The 14,677-nt window shown below is 55.8% G+C and overlaps 7 protein-coding genes across 7 annotated transcripts; 4 read left to right on the top strand and 3 right to left on the bottom strand.

Moving 5' to 3' along the window:
* Positions 1-636: 636 nt before the first annotated feature.
* E0L32_012406 (uncharacterized protein) lies at positions 637-1,553 on the bottom strand (the record flags this gene model as incomplete). The annotated part of the gene is made up of 4 exons (XM_031135243.1): positions 637-815; positions 872-965; positions 1,023-1,284; positions 1,369-1,553. 4 exons carry the CDS (start codon positions 1,551-1,553, stop codon positions 637-639), a joined length of 720 nt encoding a protein of 239 aa, XP_030998322.1.
* A 657-nt stretch (positions 1,554-2,210) lies between these two features.
* On the top strand, positions 2,211-3,797 carry E0L32_012405 (uncharacterized protein; the record flags this gene model as incomplete). Its single annotated transcript, XM_031135242.1, has 4 exons — positions 2,211-2,463; positions 2,527-2,816; positions 2,886-3,459; positions 3,526-3,797. 4 exons carry the CDS (start codon positions 2,211-2,213, stop codon positions 3,795-3,797), a joined length of 1,389 nt encoding a protein of 462 aa, XP_030998321.1.
* A 386-nt stretch (positions 3,798-4,183) lies between these two features.
* Positions 4,184-5,855, bottom strand: E0L32_012404 (uncharacterized protein; the record flags this gene model as incomplete). The annotated part of the gene is made up of 3 exons (XM_031135241.1): positions 4,184-4,931; positions 5,011-5,760; positions 5,824-5,855. 3 exons carry the CDS (start codon positions 5,853-5,855, stop codon positions 4,184-4,186), a joined length of 1,530 nt encoding a protein of 509 aa, XP_030998320.1.
* An 832-nt stretch (positions 5,856-6,687) lies between these two features.
* Positions 6,688-7,487, top strand: E0L32_012403 (uncharacterized protein; the record flags this gene model as incomplete). The annotated part of the gene is made up of 2 exons (XM_031135240.1): positions 6,688-7,286; positions 7,361-7,487. The coding sequence occupies 2 exons, from the start codon at positions 6,688-6,690 to the stop codon at positions 7,485-7,487; spliced, it is 726 nt and encodes a 241-aa protein (XP_030998319.1).
* Positions 7,488-7,746: 259 nt separating this feature from the next.
* On the bottom strand, positions 7,747-10,441 carry E0L32_012402 (uncharacterized protein; the record flags this gene model as incomplete). The annotated part of the gene is made up of 5 exons (XM_031135239.1): positions 7,747-8,659; positions 8,976-9,681; positions 9,753-10,021; positions 10,133-10,309; positions 10,365-10,441. 5 exons carry the CDS (start codon positions 10,439-10,441, stop codon positions 7,747-7,749), a joined length of 2,142 nt encoding a protein of 713 aa, XP_030998318.1.
* A 1,611-nt stretch (positions 10,442-12,052) lies between these two features.
* On the top strand, positions 12,053-13,240 carry E0L32_012401 (uncharacterized protein; the record flags this gene model as incomplete). Its single annotated transcript, XM_031135238.1, has 1 exon — positions 12,053-13,240. The coding sequence occupies one exon, from the start codon at positions 12,053-12,055 to the stop codon at positions 13,238-13,240; it is 1,188 nt and encodes a 395-aa protein (XP_030998317.1).
* Positions 13,241-13,963: 723 nt separating this feature from the next.
* Positions 13,964-14,677, top strand: E0L32_012400 (uncharacterized protein; the record flags this gene model as incomplete). Its single annotated transcript, XM_031135237.1, has 1 exon — positions 13,964-14,569. A coding segment is annotated over one exon (606 nt), but the record flags the coding sequence as incomplete, so codon positions are not given.

Genomic DNA, 14,677 nt, shown 5'->3' with positions numbered 1-14,677 from the left:
GGGTGGGGGGGGGGGGGGTTGGTGAAATATTGCATACTCCTCATAGTCCAGCGCTACCTTTCCGGTCCCAAACTTGCTGTACTCTATTCCGATCCAGATGAATCCGGCTGCCTGAGGGATGACCCATAAGGCGAAAGAAATCCATGCTCGTCTAGTTTGGGACCAGCGTGTCAGATCCAAAAGCCTGCCGTACGCAATGACCATGAGGATAGTGACACTCGCTAAGGGAGAAAATATTAGAGATTTGGAGGTTCTATGGACAGGTTCGGTATCGAATGCACTCACGCGTAACCAGAGACGACAGTGCGCGCGCCCGCACCGAAAAATGTAGCGTGAGGTAGGTACTCATGGTTCCGCCCATGAAGAACGAGTAGAAGGCGGGCACTGACATGAGCCAAGTCTGCAATGATGATTAGTCCTTGATATGGGGAGCAGTAGAGGGTTCTCTTGGAGAGAAAGGGATGCCGACCTTTCTGCGCTGCAAGTGTTTCCATAGTGCGAAAAGCTCCTGCCTCCAGCTGAGCCTCCCCGGCATGGGGATTACGGAACCATCCGAACGTCGCACGCGCTTGGAGGGTGATAAGAGGAAAGCCCATATCAAACCAGTGCATTCTGTTTGTGTGTGTGTTCCCACGGTTAGACGCGTTGACCACGGCCACTCTGGCTTGCATCTGGATGACGAGACTCACCGAATCCAACAAAGATGAGGTACGTAGACCAGGCAATGCCTCCTGAATTAGCCTGGGAGTGGTTGTTGGAAAAGTTGATGGCGCCGCCAATAACGCTGCCCGAGTTTCGCATGGCAGACCAGATACCTAAAGACCATATCGTCAACATGCATCTTCGTCCAAGGGATCGGTGGTTGGCCTACCCAAATAGAAGCCCCTGTCGTTTGCCTTGGGGTATGATAACATAGCGGTCGTCTCAGCAACATAGAGGAAGCCTGATGCGAACCCTCCGATCACCTATGGTATTGTTAGTTGTGGAAACTAATCAGTATGCGCGGATCGAGAACCACCCACCCTTGCGGTGAGGAGATACCAGTCAACATGGTACCTAGCGCTGACATAGAAGGCAGAGCCAGCAAGAGGCATCGCCACTGCTGCAACGATGCAGGACCATTTGATACCAAACTTGTTGATCAAGGGACCGCCGAAGAGCGTGAGCAAACATCCAGCCGCGTATTGGAGTCCGTTTGCCAAGTTTGCAAGGTATGGTGTGGAGAGTCCACCACCTCCAAGGTTGGAGATGGCGTCAGACATGGCCGGGCCAACAAACGAAAGGCTGTATTTAAAGACGCATTTTAGTATCTTGGCATGGCATAGACAAGACCTCTGAGGATGGTGTGGGAAATCAATTGTGACTTACGCGCCAAAGAGGATCATCTGGAACAAGACACCCCTGTAGAATTTTGAGAACTTCGGAGCACGTAGATACGCCTCGTCAATTTCCCCAAGGACCTCACCATCGTAGGCATGGCTGATGCTGGTGCCCAATGTGGTCTCCTGAGGGACTTTGTTATCGTCGGGGTTTGTCTGTGAAGGAGTCGCCATGGTCTCTATCAGGGAGGAGTCGCTTGCGATGGGACATGAAGCCAGGAAGCAGAAGATCAACCGGCATCTGGGCTGTATAAGTACTAGGTCAATACTCCCTCTATCATTACGAGGCCTATCTCTTCTCCCCCTCCTCTGGTCTAAGCAGACTTGGCGACGGTTGCCCGTAAGGTTTGATAGCGGCAAGTCATGTGAGCGCTGAGCATTACCCCAGATCTGCGGGGTGTCAAGTGGTAGTCTGCGGGCCGGGATTTCTTGGCTATCAGGGGCTGCTCACCCGGTCCCCACAACCGGAACCGGAAGCTTATCTGCATACGTAGACAAAGGACCTAGTACTTGGCCCGGCTACCTATGAGTACTACTGACCCCGCACCCCGCAGCTGATCCGGTCCGGCCGGCTCACACTGGATGCAATCTCGTCTCATCTCGTACCATCTCCTAGACCCTAACATGGCGTCGAGGCACAAGCCCATCCGTGGGGAATGAGCATCTAAGCCGAAAGCGGAACACACAAACATATTTATCCATTCCTGCTACCTTATAACAGGCACACTCAGCTCTGCACCCAGCGCGTCTTATCTCGGAGTAGCATGCTCGCGTTGCCTGCTTGTGTATTTGCCCCCAACGAACCTAAGGTGCCGTCCTCTCCCCCAAGCCATGCCCCGTTCCCCGCTTCCTGTCCAGGACGCCACGGCTTCCTTTTGGAGGTCGGCCCCGCACCCACTGGACAACCACCGCTCTACTCCTGAGCTTCCCACCACAGCAGACATCGTGGTTATCGGGGCTGGGTATGCCGGTGTCGCCACGGTCTATCACATTCTTGACCACTGCAAAACCCGTGGTGTCTCGCCGCCCAAAATCGTCATTCTCGAAGCTCGACAAGCATGCTCCGGGGCTACTGGACGCAATGGTAAGCCGGGTTGCCTGTACATGACTCCAATTTCTGCAGGGCTCTGATAATGATACCCTTTAGGCGGGCATCTCAAACCAGATCCCTACAATCGACCCGGGAGTCTTGCCTCTACCTACGGCATCCAGGAAGTCGCCAAGTACGCGGAATTCGAGGCAAAGAATCTTACCGCCGTGAAGAAGGTCATTGAACAAGAGGGCATTGATTGCGACTTCGTCTACACCCGGGCCGTCGATGCATTGATGTCTGAGGCCATCAGTGACCGGATAAAAGCTGGAGTCGACCTGCTTAAGAAGAACAATGTTTCGGTGATGGACGATGTATACTTTGCCCAAGGCGCCGAGGCGGAACGAGTAAGTCGAGTGCCAGTTTAAGACGTAGCGGTATTATCTATGGCAGCATGGCACTGACAACAAACCTAGTTGTCAGGCGTGAAGGGGGCCAAGGCCTGCTTTTCCTACACTGCCGCCCACATGTGGCCGTACAAGCTCATTCTCGCCCTGCTTTCCAAGGCCGTCGACGCCGGTGTGAACCTGCAGACGCACACGCCTGTCACAGCAGCCGCCGTGACACCCGATGAGGACGGCTATCTGGCACTTACAACTCCTCGGGGGGTGATCCGCGCAAAGAAGATCGTGTACGCGACCAACGGCTACACGTCATCGATACTGCCCGAGTTCGCCGACAAGATCGTACCCGTGCGGGGCATCTGCAGCCATATCAAGCCCGGAAAGGCTGACGCTCCTCTGCTGCGCAACTCATACTTGATCCGCTGGTCAGACACCGAGTACGAGTACTTGGTGCCGAGACTTGACGGCAGCATCATTGTCGGAGGCGCGCGCTCTGTGTACTACCATGACCTGCAGAGCTGGTACGACAATGTCAACGACGACAAGCTGATCGATTTGGCGAAGACTCACTTCGATGGATATATGCAGCGCGTGTTCCACGGGTGGGAAGACAGCGGCGCGTACACGTCCAAGGTGTGGACTGGAAGTGAGTGGACATGACGGATTCCCATTCCACCTATTCTGTGTCCCAGTTCGCTAACATTACGGCCAGTCATGGGCTACTCATCTGACGGACTACCTCATATCGGTGTCGTTCCAGGAAGGCAAAATCAATTCATGCTTGCCGGCTTCAACGGACACGGGATGCCGCAGATCTTCTTGTCCGCGAAAGGCGTGGCATCGATGATTTTGGACCAGCTGAGCTTCCAAGACACGGGTATCCCAAAGATATACGAGGCCACCCAGGCGAGGTTGGACAATCCCAGGAATTCGATACTGGAGAGCTGGAAAGATGCCCAGAGGAGGCAAGGAGCAAAGCTATAGCCATGCCTGTATCCGTGCACGCGCTGGCGTTCGAGCATTTCAAGAGACAATAGGTAGTCTACATTAAACCTGCTTCAATATTTATGCAAGAGTTCCCCTGAGGCAATAGAGAAATAAGAATACATATCCTCGCTGGAACGAACTATCTACGTTATCTCTAGGAGCCTCGATGCTGGTATGCAGTCTCTTTGAGTGAGTGAAGTGTTCATATGAGAAGAAGCTTTAGAGGTGGTCAGCCAGTTTGATATGATGCATGCGAGGGAGGATACTCGAATTCGACCTGCGCAACCGTGCCTAAGGTAGCCATTGTATATTTATTTCATTTCAAGTCATAGAGCCCCAACCTAGGAGAGTACATTCCACACGTAGACCAAAAGACAGTCCCATTACAGCTCTACTTTACAGATTTCCACAACAGCGTCCAGAGAGAAATTTATGAAGCTCCGGTACGTCGCGACAGTAGACGCATCAAGATGGCTAGGATACGTCAGAGTAGTCTGCGTTTGCGGTCTCAGCGGGATGCCCGATGCGATGATGTCGTCTCTGGGGTCGCACAACTCGGGGTATTTGCTGAAGAAGATGGGATCGATCTTGTAGTACGACGCTCCGCAGTCCATCTTCAGATGCTTGAACACGACACGGGCGTACTCGGGTGACGAGAAGAAGGTCTTGACGTCGGGCGCGGGAAGCATGGGGACGAGACAGCTTTCGTGATTTTGCTCCTCGAGAGAAGACATGCTCGCGATCAGATCGGTGACCCGAATGTAGACCTTTGTTGGCTGCGCCCCCATGACCAGGTCCGATAGGCTTGCCTCGACAACGTACGCGCTCACTGCATCACAGAATATCTGGTCGATGCAGGGATGGGCTGCGTGCAGCTGGATGAGTCTGTCTCGAATGGACGAGAAAGGAATCCAGTCGATGACGCAGGGGTACTGAGACTGCAGCCTGGTTTGGAGCGCGGTCGGGCGATAGTGTTTGTGTACTCTCAGGTAGGTTGAGTCGCACGGAAACATCTGCCACGTTACGAGTTCTATGATGTGAAAGAACCGCGTCTTTGCGTACCAGTTCATGACGTCCGGCCGGGTAATGCTGTTGAACATGGCCAAAACCGCCGAAACGAATTGATAAACGCTAGGGCAAATAATATGAGCAAGGACTAGTCCTTTTCCCATTCCCAAAGAGTCAAAAGGAAATGCAGCCTCTGACTTACGACCGACAATCATTTTTGGTGGCTAGTCTCGGCTTGTTAAGCTTGGCCTGTAGAAGCTGTCTGAGAACCATAATGTGATCTGAGAAGGGTGAATTAGACTGTGTCCATTGTGACCCGGAGATGGATGCTGAACAACGGCCGTAAGCCATGGCGTTAAAACAAGATTGGCTGCCCGTTTCATAATTAAGAGTCCAGATATTTGGAATCTGCTGGGCTTTCAGGGGCGACATTATCCACTCCAGGTCCGCTGTGCCATGATCGACGGTGGACTCATCCGCGAAGACAAGTGATGATTCATTGGGAAATTCGAACACGGCGTCAGTCACCAAGGCGCTGCCCACAGTCTTTTCCGCGGACAAGAGGCTATCCTGATCCAAGCAAGTAAAGGGGCACAGCAGTGGTTGCGTTCTAGGTTCGACTGGCTGGGCGTGACGGATGGTTGTCCTGGGTCCCGCTGACTGCTCTGATGTTCCCGACTTTTCTGAAGATTCCTCTTCGATCGTTCGAGACAAAGTCTGAGTGCGAGTCTTTGAAATGGAGTCGGTGATCATCTGGAGGGTCCCCTGAAGGCCCTCGAGACGAGACTGGACTTCGGTGAGACGTCTGCGCAGGAGACCATTCTCTTGTTCAAGAGCCACGATTCTCTCGGTGTCGGGCCTCTGAGAAGCTTCCGCACGGCTCAGCAGCTCCTTGACGTATTCATCTCGTCTGCGGCGGAAGGCTCGTTGGGACAGCCGATTCCGGATCTTCCTATGCATGTGTAAGCCGCAACGTACACAGCGCCCGCGCTTTGGGGACGATACAACAACATACTTCTTTTCGCGTTCGTCAGCCCCTGGCGACATAGCAGAGAATCGACTGCTCAATCGATGTCAGGCTGGACTGACTAATGCTGGCCGTGTAATTTCGGTGGAGCGCTTGTCATCCGAGAGCGACTGGCCCTTGGTCGAGCTACAGGTCTGGGCCCAGGCGATTAAGAATCGGTCAAGAGGCGTCCAATGAACGGCCCTACGAGGATCCCTTGGTCCTTGGGATTACTCGCTCTACTCTAGGAAGCCTTCTCTGGCTCCTATCTCTTGATCTTGGGTCCCGCATGATAAGACCCGGTTAAAGTGCCTGTGCCGGCGTCCCGGTGTTGTAGTTCTTGCCGGTGCCGGGGTTTCCACCGGGGTTAGTGCCAGTGCTGGGGGCGTGATGAACATTGGGAAGGCTGTCTCCCACTAACCCGGAGATTATCCCAATCCGAGATCAATAATATACTGCGAAGCGCCCACCTGAAGAACAGTCCAGGGGACTGCTGTGCTTATCGTAATGGTAGTGGTCGCCAGATCTTGGGGTACTGACCCACTACCAAATGCCGGTGGGAGCTAGAAGCCCACATCCGGGCATCCGGTCACAAATTTTGGCCAGAACCGGCTTAGGAACCGCCCCCTCCACTGGTTGGTGCGGGGGAGGAACAGAAAATCCATCTAGTGCGAGAGAGAGAGTGCTGCTTGCACATTTGTATTACTAGCGAAAGTTCCCCTTATTAACCCCAAGACCTTGTCTGGTTCGAGAAACCCCGTCCAGCCTTCCCATTGCCCTGGCACCAACCACACACTCCATTAACCCCCTCCCTACCTATTCTGCACACCCACCCTTTCGTCGCAGCCTCCTCCACACCATCCCCTTTGCGCCATGGCTGCCACTAAGAACATTGTCTTCGACGTCGTCGGCACGCTCGTGACCTACGAGCACCTCTTCGAGGCCATCGACGAGCGGTTGGGCGAGAAACTCCGCGCCAGAGGCATCCAGCCGAAGCTCCTTGGATGCTGCTGGCTGGAGGTGGCCGAGCGCGAGTACACGTACCTGTCCATGTCCGGGCGCTACGTCGTCTTCTTCAAGGTCTTCGAGGCCTTGTTCTACCGCTGCCTCCACTACGCCGGCGTTGAAGACCCGCACGCGTTCGCGAGCTCAGACGACGTCTCCTTCCTGATCGGCGAGTGGAAGAAGTTGAGCTTGCGAGAGGGCGCGGCCGAGTGCATCAGCAAGCTGCGAGCGGCCGGCTTCACCGTCTACTGCTTCACCGCGGGAGACCTTGCCCGCGTGGGAGGCTACTTCTCTCGGGGCGGCGTCGACATGCCGTCCGAGAATCTGCTGTCGTGTGACACGGCCGGGCTGGCCAAGCCAACACCCGAGGCCTACGCGCCCATTCTCTCGAAGCTCTCCGCCGACGGGCGTCCGCCGTGGTTTGCGGCCGCACACCTGTGGGACGCGTCGACGGCCAAGACTGTTGGGTGAGTGCCTTCCCTCCCGAGTGGATACTTTTCTTTTGCCAAGTCTCGATAATGATCTGACCCCCTTTCTCTAGATTCAAAGCTGCTTATTGCACTGCCTTGGAGGGTGAAGCGCTGCCTGAGATCTTCGGAGAGATGGATGTGGTTGCGGATACACTCCCCGCCATGGCAGACAAGATCATTGCAACTTTTAAGCAGTAGGAGAGCGGTGTTGTGTGTGGCTGAAGACTTGAGCTGTCGTGGCAGGGCCCCTCATGACGAGGCCCTTGGATGCGCATCCCGACAGTGCGGTTTAATAGATGCATTGACGGAAGAGTGAATCGCTCAGGCGCCAGTATCGAGAGAAAAATGGTAGCGGTGCACAATGGAGACAAGTAATTAGCCTGTTCTCTCCTATTTTGGGATCTATTCCAGATGTGACTTGTCCCATCGATTCGAATACCGTAGTACTTGGTATTGGCTATGGTCCTAGCCAGTTGCTCCTATTTCCGGCAGTGTCTGTACTATCAGGGCTGGGTCCGAAGCTGTACCCAAGGAATGACGAGAACTCGTCCAAGGTTTGAGGGAACGGCGCAAAGTTCCCGTCCATGCCGAAGAACGGCGTGTACGAGGGCATCGGCACGGTACCCAGCCTGTGAGGCGGCCCCTCGGCGGCCCTCCATGACCCAGCTGGTTGGGGGGCCATGGGCATTGGGATATCGTGTGGCCGGTCGCCCATCATCTCCATCGCCGCAGGGTCGCTCTTCCACAACTGCTCCCACTTCTTGAACCGGGAGTACGCCGAGTCGGCTTTCCCCTCCGCCGCGACCGAGTCCAACTTGGCGATCACCCGCTCAAAGGCCTCGATCAGCGACACCTCGGTCCGCGCCGACTCGCCCCCTACCGACATCTCCTTGAGCATCGACAGCCCATCCCGCAACGCCCTGCGGAACCGGTCCGTCTTCTTCTGCAGGCACTGCGTCGTGATGACCAGCAGGGCGGCCCGGCAAGCGCTGAACTCTGTGTAGGACGCGCGCGAGAGGCCGATGCTGGCTCGGAGGTGTCGGCATATGTCCACTACCGCCATCGAAGCCTTGATGCAGTCGTTGACTAGAATGGAGCGTGGATGGCTCTTACTTGACGGCGATGCGCTGCTGCTGCTGCTGCTGCTGCTTCGAGAGGAGTCTCGGAGGAAGATAAAGGCTCGGCCGACGAAGATGTGGATCAGATAATACTCCAACTGTAGATGCATGCCCATCCGAGTGATTGTTGACTGCGACGTGAGCTCCTTGGAGAATGTATGATCTGGTAAGGCCTCCCACCAGGAGACGAGCTCGCGGTGTAGCTCGATGAGCCGTCCCAGTCCGTTCGAAATCTCGTTCTTTGAGCATGTTCTGAGTATTGATCTGGGGCAGTTCTGGGGTCAGTAGACGTCAGATAGCACGGATATGATTGGTGGCCTACATCTCGTGTGACATTTTACTGAGTACCTGGTTCAGATGCAAGGTCGCGAGGAAGTGCGCGGCGTGAACTGATGTCGACGGCCAGATGTCTGGTCTATCAACAGGCAGGTCTGCATCTACATCGGCTGCTGAGATAGATAACGGTCTTCCGTGGAATATACCCACTCGCCTAACTCCCATTTAGTTCTGTGATGGCCTGACTCTGCCTCCAGTAATCGAGTCGGAATTGGGATGGGAAGTCGCGTACCTCTCAATTGTGTAGACTGTCCACCAGACACGATTCCTCGTCTCGCGGATGCTAGGATCTAGCCCTTCCCCTGGGTACTTCCTGTGCATCCCGTTCTGAATAGCAAGCCTCACTGCCAGATTCAGGTAGATGTAGGAGAGCCCTGCCGCATCGAGCGGCAAGGTGTAGATGCCGATCAGCATACAAGCCTGGACGCTCTCCAGTGAGGATATCGTAATGACGTCTGGCAGCAGCCGACATGCTTGCTGATAGAACATGATCCCGACGGTGTCCTCGGAGAACAGCTCCGAGCCAGCCTGATCATGAGCGCGAGGGTCTCCAAGCTGTTCAGCGTCCGACTCGAGATAAGCATACTGCGTGCCAATGGCGAGCACCATGAAGATCATGCACACCGCTCCCACATCTCGACGAGACAGTGACCCAGCATTCTCGTACACAGCGTCAAACCTATCCGCGAGCCACTCTTTCTCGACGTACCAGTAGTTTGCCTCTGCATGCTTGAAGAACGAGTGAAAGAGAAAGCTTGCCACGAATTTGGGAGGAAGGGAGGACAGAGAAGTGGTAATGTTGGAGGGAGACTGTAGGTCCTCGGCGCGGTAATACTCTTTATAATTAGTCGAGTTGGGTGCTTCCTTGGGGACGCTTTGTTCGATCCATTGCTTTATCCTCATGGAAAAGTTCCAATGGGAGAACTCGCCGGAGTAGTCTAATCAACATTAGTTTCCAGCCGCAGGTCATAGGTCCGGAGGAGCCAGGCCCAGAAGGAGAAGCACTTACGTGTGATATTGTTATCCAGTGGCTCGATAGTGAAGTTCTCCTTGTCAACGCCAACGGCATCGGAGCTGTTTGATGAGTCGTTGGTCGCCAGCGGCAGCCGGGGCGGGGACCTTTCTCTGTCGATATTCTCGGCCAGGCTCCGGAGAGACTCCGAGTCGAAGCTGATGTCGCCGACATAGCGCTGGACAATCTTCTCCAAGTACGCCACTCGTTGTGGCAACGCTGCAGGGCTCCGTTCAGCAGATGCAGAGGCTGAAGCGGAATGAGACCTTCACGACAAGCCGTTAGGACGTCCTCCTCCGAGATCTGAGTAACACTGCCGGACCTGCCTGAGGTCTGGGGACATAGGTAGACATGGGCGGCATAAAGTTCTCGCTTACCTAGGGACGACTTGTGGAACCGGCTCCGAAGCGAAGTCGAATGCAGCAGCAGGTGCATCAACGGTCACTTGGCTGACGGCCCGGCCAGAGAACTCGCATCTGTGGCCGATGCGGGTACATCGGCGGCAGGGCACGCCGCCGTCGCATTTCTCCTTTTGCCGGCGACATACGTCACAGCTGTGAGGTTCTTGTTAGATCTGTCTGAAAAGTAGTCTTGCAGGACACCACATACGCCCGGGCGACTCGCTTCCGCTCACGGCCGGCGATCCGGTGCTGCCGTTGCTTCTGGGGATCCGGAGGTGTTTCCATGTGTGAAGCACGGGGGGGCCGGGTTTGAGCTGGGATTCGATTTCAAAGACATCGGACATCGGGTCTTGTCCGGTTGTGGTGCGAAGTTCCAGCACTGGGGGTCTTGCGGGGTAGAGGCAAAGATGGCTGGTCAACGGAAGCCAGACCGGATGCATGGATATAGTAAGGTCCCTTCCCCTAACTTTGGAAGCTGTTATCTGCTGTACCGACAAGTTGAAGGATGCTCTAGACCTCAAAGGGTTAGAACGGGGCAATGGCTGCCCCTCACAGAAAGGCTAGAACTTGACATCTCCACTTGTCGCCTCCAATCCGGCGAAATACCTGTCCTACTGGAGCAACTAGTAGAGGTAGCCTCTTCCACGAAAATTCGACAAGCTCTCGACACGCGTCACTCCCCCGAGGCCGTATGCAGATCTCCTTCTGCGCCGAGGCGCACGTTGTCAGGTGCTTCAATTGCCATGAAACCGACCACGTTACAAAACGCTGCAAGTGGAAGAAAGCAACGGTGCAGTGAGGCTGAGGCAGCTGTTGTCGAGTTGTCAGAGGTTGCGCGTGTACGAATTCCTGACGTACCTCCTCCTTTGCCATTGCCCACGGTGCTTAGTCGTTCTAGAGAAGCCCAGAATTCAGTGCCTCTAGGGCCTTTGATCTCTCATGTAACAGGCATGCCGGAGGACAGGGAACAGCGGCCACGACGCTCTGCGGCCTGGTGGACGAGCTTTCTGTGTTCCAGAAACTATCGTGACAATTCCAACCTTGGTATGACTGGGTGAGATGTGAGATGTGTATTTCTACTGGTCTCTAAAACTGGAACGCTATTTAAGGCGAGGCACTTGGGTGCTAGTTGCACATACATTGTGACCAAGTCCCACTGTGCTTTCTTCACACAAAAACCCAGGAGTTGAATCTGGACTTTATTGTGTCGATATCCAGTAAGGAATAGCTTTAGAAAGAAATCTCCCCAGACTCTCCCGGGTAGGTTAGCATCTGATCGTGCGGGCCCAATTCAATGCCTACTGATAGAAAAGCATGGTCGATATTGGCTTATGAAGGCATGTTTGCAATTTTTATACTAGGCTAGTAGTAATACAACCGTGCATCATGAAGTAGTCATCGCGGTGCTTGTTTCACTACATAGTACTCTCGTAGTCCGTCATGCTCAGCTCGCTTCTTGGCTGTTGACCTACTGTGGCGGAGCATGGCCACGGAGTAACTAACACACAGTTCCTTTGCTTTATCCCGGTTTGGAGCGGACAGATCTACTGGAGCCTTGCCTGCGACCCTGTCTAGGAAACAACCGGTATATTAATGGCTTCACAATCCAGGATGTTCTCTTTTCGGTCTCGACCTCCCACGCCGCTGTTCGGCCAGACTTGCTCCAAAAATTGCGGGTTGTATCGGCCCAGCCGAGTGACGTGAGTCGGTACCCACCTACCGAGGCGCGATGTCCCGCTTTCGCAGCCTCGACACCATTGATAACAAGAAGCAGGTCACGAAATTGATTGATTCAAGCGACCAGACAGAAAAAGTTCCAGAACAAGATCGATCCGAGAGTAAAGGATTGTCAGCATAAATCTGAGGACGCTGCAATCATTCGAGACGCCAGAGAACATGACGTTCACCGTCCTCTCCGACGCCGACATCGGGCAGCTGCTCTCGGGCCTCTCCCGCGCCGACGCCCTGACCCTGCTCGGCGTGCTCGGCGGCGCCCTAACCAGCTACTCGCTACACGACGAGCAGCAGTACCAGCCGCACCGGGCCGCCGTGTCGCGCGGCGGCGAGGGCGCCGAGGCCCAGGTCAGCCTGTTCATGCCCGCCACCACCCCAGACCTCATCGGCACCAAGATCGTCGGCGTGGCGCCCTCGGCCCCCAAGAAGGACCAGAAGCAATCCACGGACGACGGCGAGTCCAAGTCCAAGTCCAAGCCGCCACCACCGGGGCTCAAGAGCGTCCTGACGCTGTGCGACGCCACGGGCCAGGCGGTCGGCGTGCTCAACGCGGCGGAGCTGACGGCCTTCCGCACGTCCCTGGGCTCGATGCTGCTGTACCGCTACCGAGAGCGGACGGACAGCGTCGTCGTCTTCGGCGCCGGCAAGCAGGCCGCGTGGCACATCCGGCTGGCGCTGCTGCTGCGGGGCCCGGACATCAAGCGCATCACCGTCGTCAACCGGTCGCGGGCGCGGACCAGGGCGCTCGTCGACGGCATCCTGGCCGACGCGGGCGGCGGCGGCGGCGGCTTGGCCAGGTGGGGCTCGAGCGCGGAGCTCGACGTCTTTGACGACGCGCGGGGCGACCGGGACGCCGCGATCGAGGCGCTGGTGCGGGAGGCGGACGCTATCTTCTGCACCACGCCGGCCACTTCGCCGCTGTTCCCGGCGTCCTACCTCACCTCCGAGCAGGGCCGGGCCAAGAGCCGGTACATCAGCATGATTGGGTCGTACCGCCTGGACATGCAGGAGATCGACCCCGAGTTCTTCAAGGTGTTGGTCGACCCCAAGGGAGTGCTGGCTGGGCAGGGCCACGATGGCGGGTTCGTCGTTGTCGACAGCCGGTCCGGGTGTCTGCAAGAAGCTGGCGAGCTGGTCAAGGCGGACATCAGCCCTGAGAAGATGGTCGAGGTCGGCAAGCTGCTGCATGACAAGGAGAGCAAGGGCGATGCGGGTTTGAGCAGCTGGCTGCAGAAAGGCTTGGTGGTGTACAAGAGTGTGGGCACCGGTGTCATGGACCTGTCGATCGGCAAGGCACTGATGGATTTGGCCCGAGAGAAGAATGTCGGGACACTGTTGGAGAACTTTTAGCCACAGAAAGTAAATAGATCGATACCTCAAAATGGCCATCTGGTGACAAGTGCACATGCGAGTCTCGACAACATCAGGCCGGGTGCCAGCAGTAAGTAAGTCGACTGACGACGCGCAGACAAATGTGAAGAGCGCGTACTTGGCCGTCCCCAACACTTGTACAAGACATATCAAACTTAACGAAAGAAGAAAAAAGTAAGGATAATATCAAACCGTACGCGAAATCCAAACTGATGTCATCAGTCCAGACAGCCAAACATTCACAGCAAAAATGTTGATAGGACGTGCAAAAAAAGAAACTCTCCGATACGGGGAATCGAACCCCGGGCTCGGCAGTGAGAGTGCCGGATGTTAGCCACTACACCATATCGGAATGGTACCGTACCGGAAGCTGGCTGCCCGATTCGGATGTGGGAGGTCCTCCCTTAAGTCGTTATATGCAGACTAGGCAAACCCGAAGTGGGTCACTCCTGGACCACGGTTCTACCTCCCAAGCAAGTTGCAATCTTCACATCACGAATCCTCATACACCTGCAATTGAACAGTACTGTAGATCAAAGTCTATTCGTCAATTCATCAGCACCCCAGGCAGTCTAATGTATGTAGCTAGCCACGGAAATGGGTATCTTGTATCAGTCAGTCAAAGCAAATAAAAAAAAAAAAAGAGAGAGAAAATGCAGTAACCCAATGTGCCAACCCAGTCCCAAATCAATCAAGTCACATATGAGTCGTTCCCATGCTTTCCATTCATCACACAGCCCTGACCGAGACCCTCCCGCCCTCCTCGTCGCCGACCACAACCACGGCGCCATCCTCCTCCGCCTCCTCGCACCCGACCAGGCCCTCGGCCTCCTCCTCCTCCTCCTCCTCCGCCCTGAGGATCTGCCGCAGCCGCTCCCGCACCATGGGATCCTGCTCCATCTCCTGCCACATCCCCAGGTCCAGATCCGCCGCGCTCTCCTCCTCCTCCTCCGGCGCCGCCGCCGCCGCCGCCACACCGCTCCGGCGCCTGCTCCTCCCCCGCGCGCCGCCGCCCCAACGGCCGCAGCAACAGACCAGCGCCCTCCTCAGCGCCTTCCACGAGCCCCCGCCCGTGGCGACGATGTTCCGCCGGAGCACCTTGAACGACGTCTCGGCGATCGTCAGGACGCCCAGCACCGCCAGCGCCGTGAGCCACCAGACCGGGTCGGCGCCAAACGTCTCGGCGAAGCCGTTGCGCACCGCGTACGGCGACACGCCGGGCGGGTAGATGCCCGAGAGGAACCCGTTCCAGGCCCACCAGCCCGACGTGGTGATGAAGAAGGCGACCAGGACGATGACCGTCTTGGAGTACGTCTCGATGATACTTTGTTCGTAAGAATATTAGCGGGGGGTTTGGTTGCTCTCCTGTCTTGACAGAATGTTTGAAAGAGAGAGAGAGAAGGGGGGGGGGGGGGG

This window comes from Thyridium curvatum (assembly GCF_004353045.1).
Source record: "Thyridium curvatum strain D216 chromosome Unknown NODE_170_length_14677_cov_77.655601, whole genome shotgun sequence".
NCBI lineage: Eukaryota > Fungi > Ascomycota > Sordariomycetes > Thyridiales > Thyridiaceae > Thyridium > Thyridium curvatum.
This window is presented reverse-complemented; position numbering and strand designations above follow the sequence as displayed.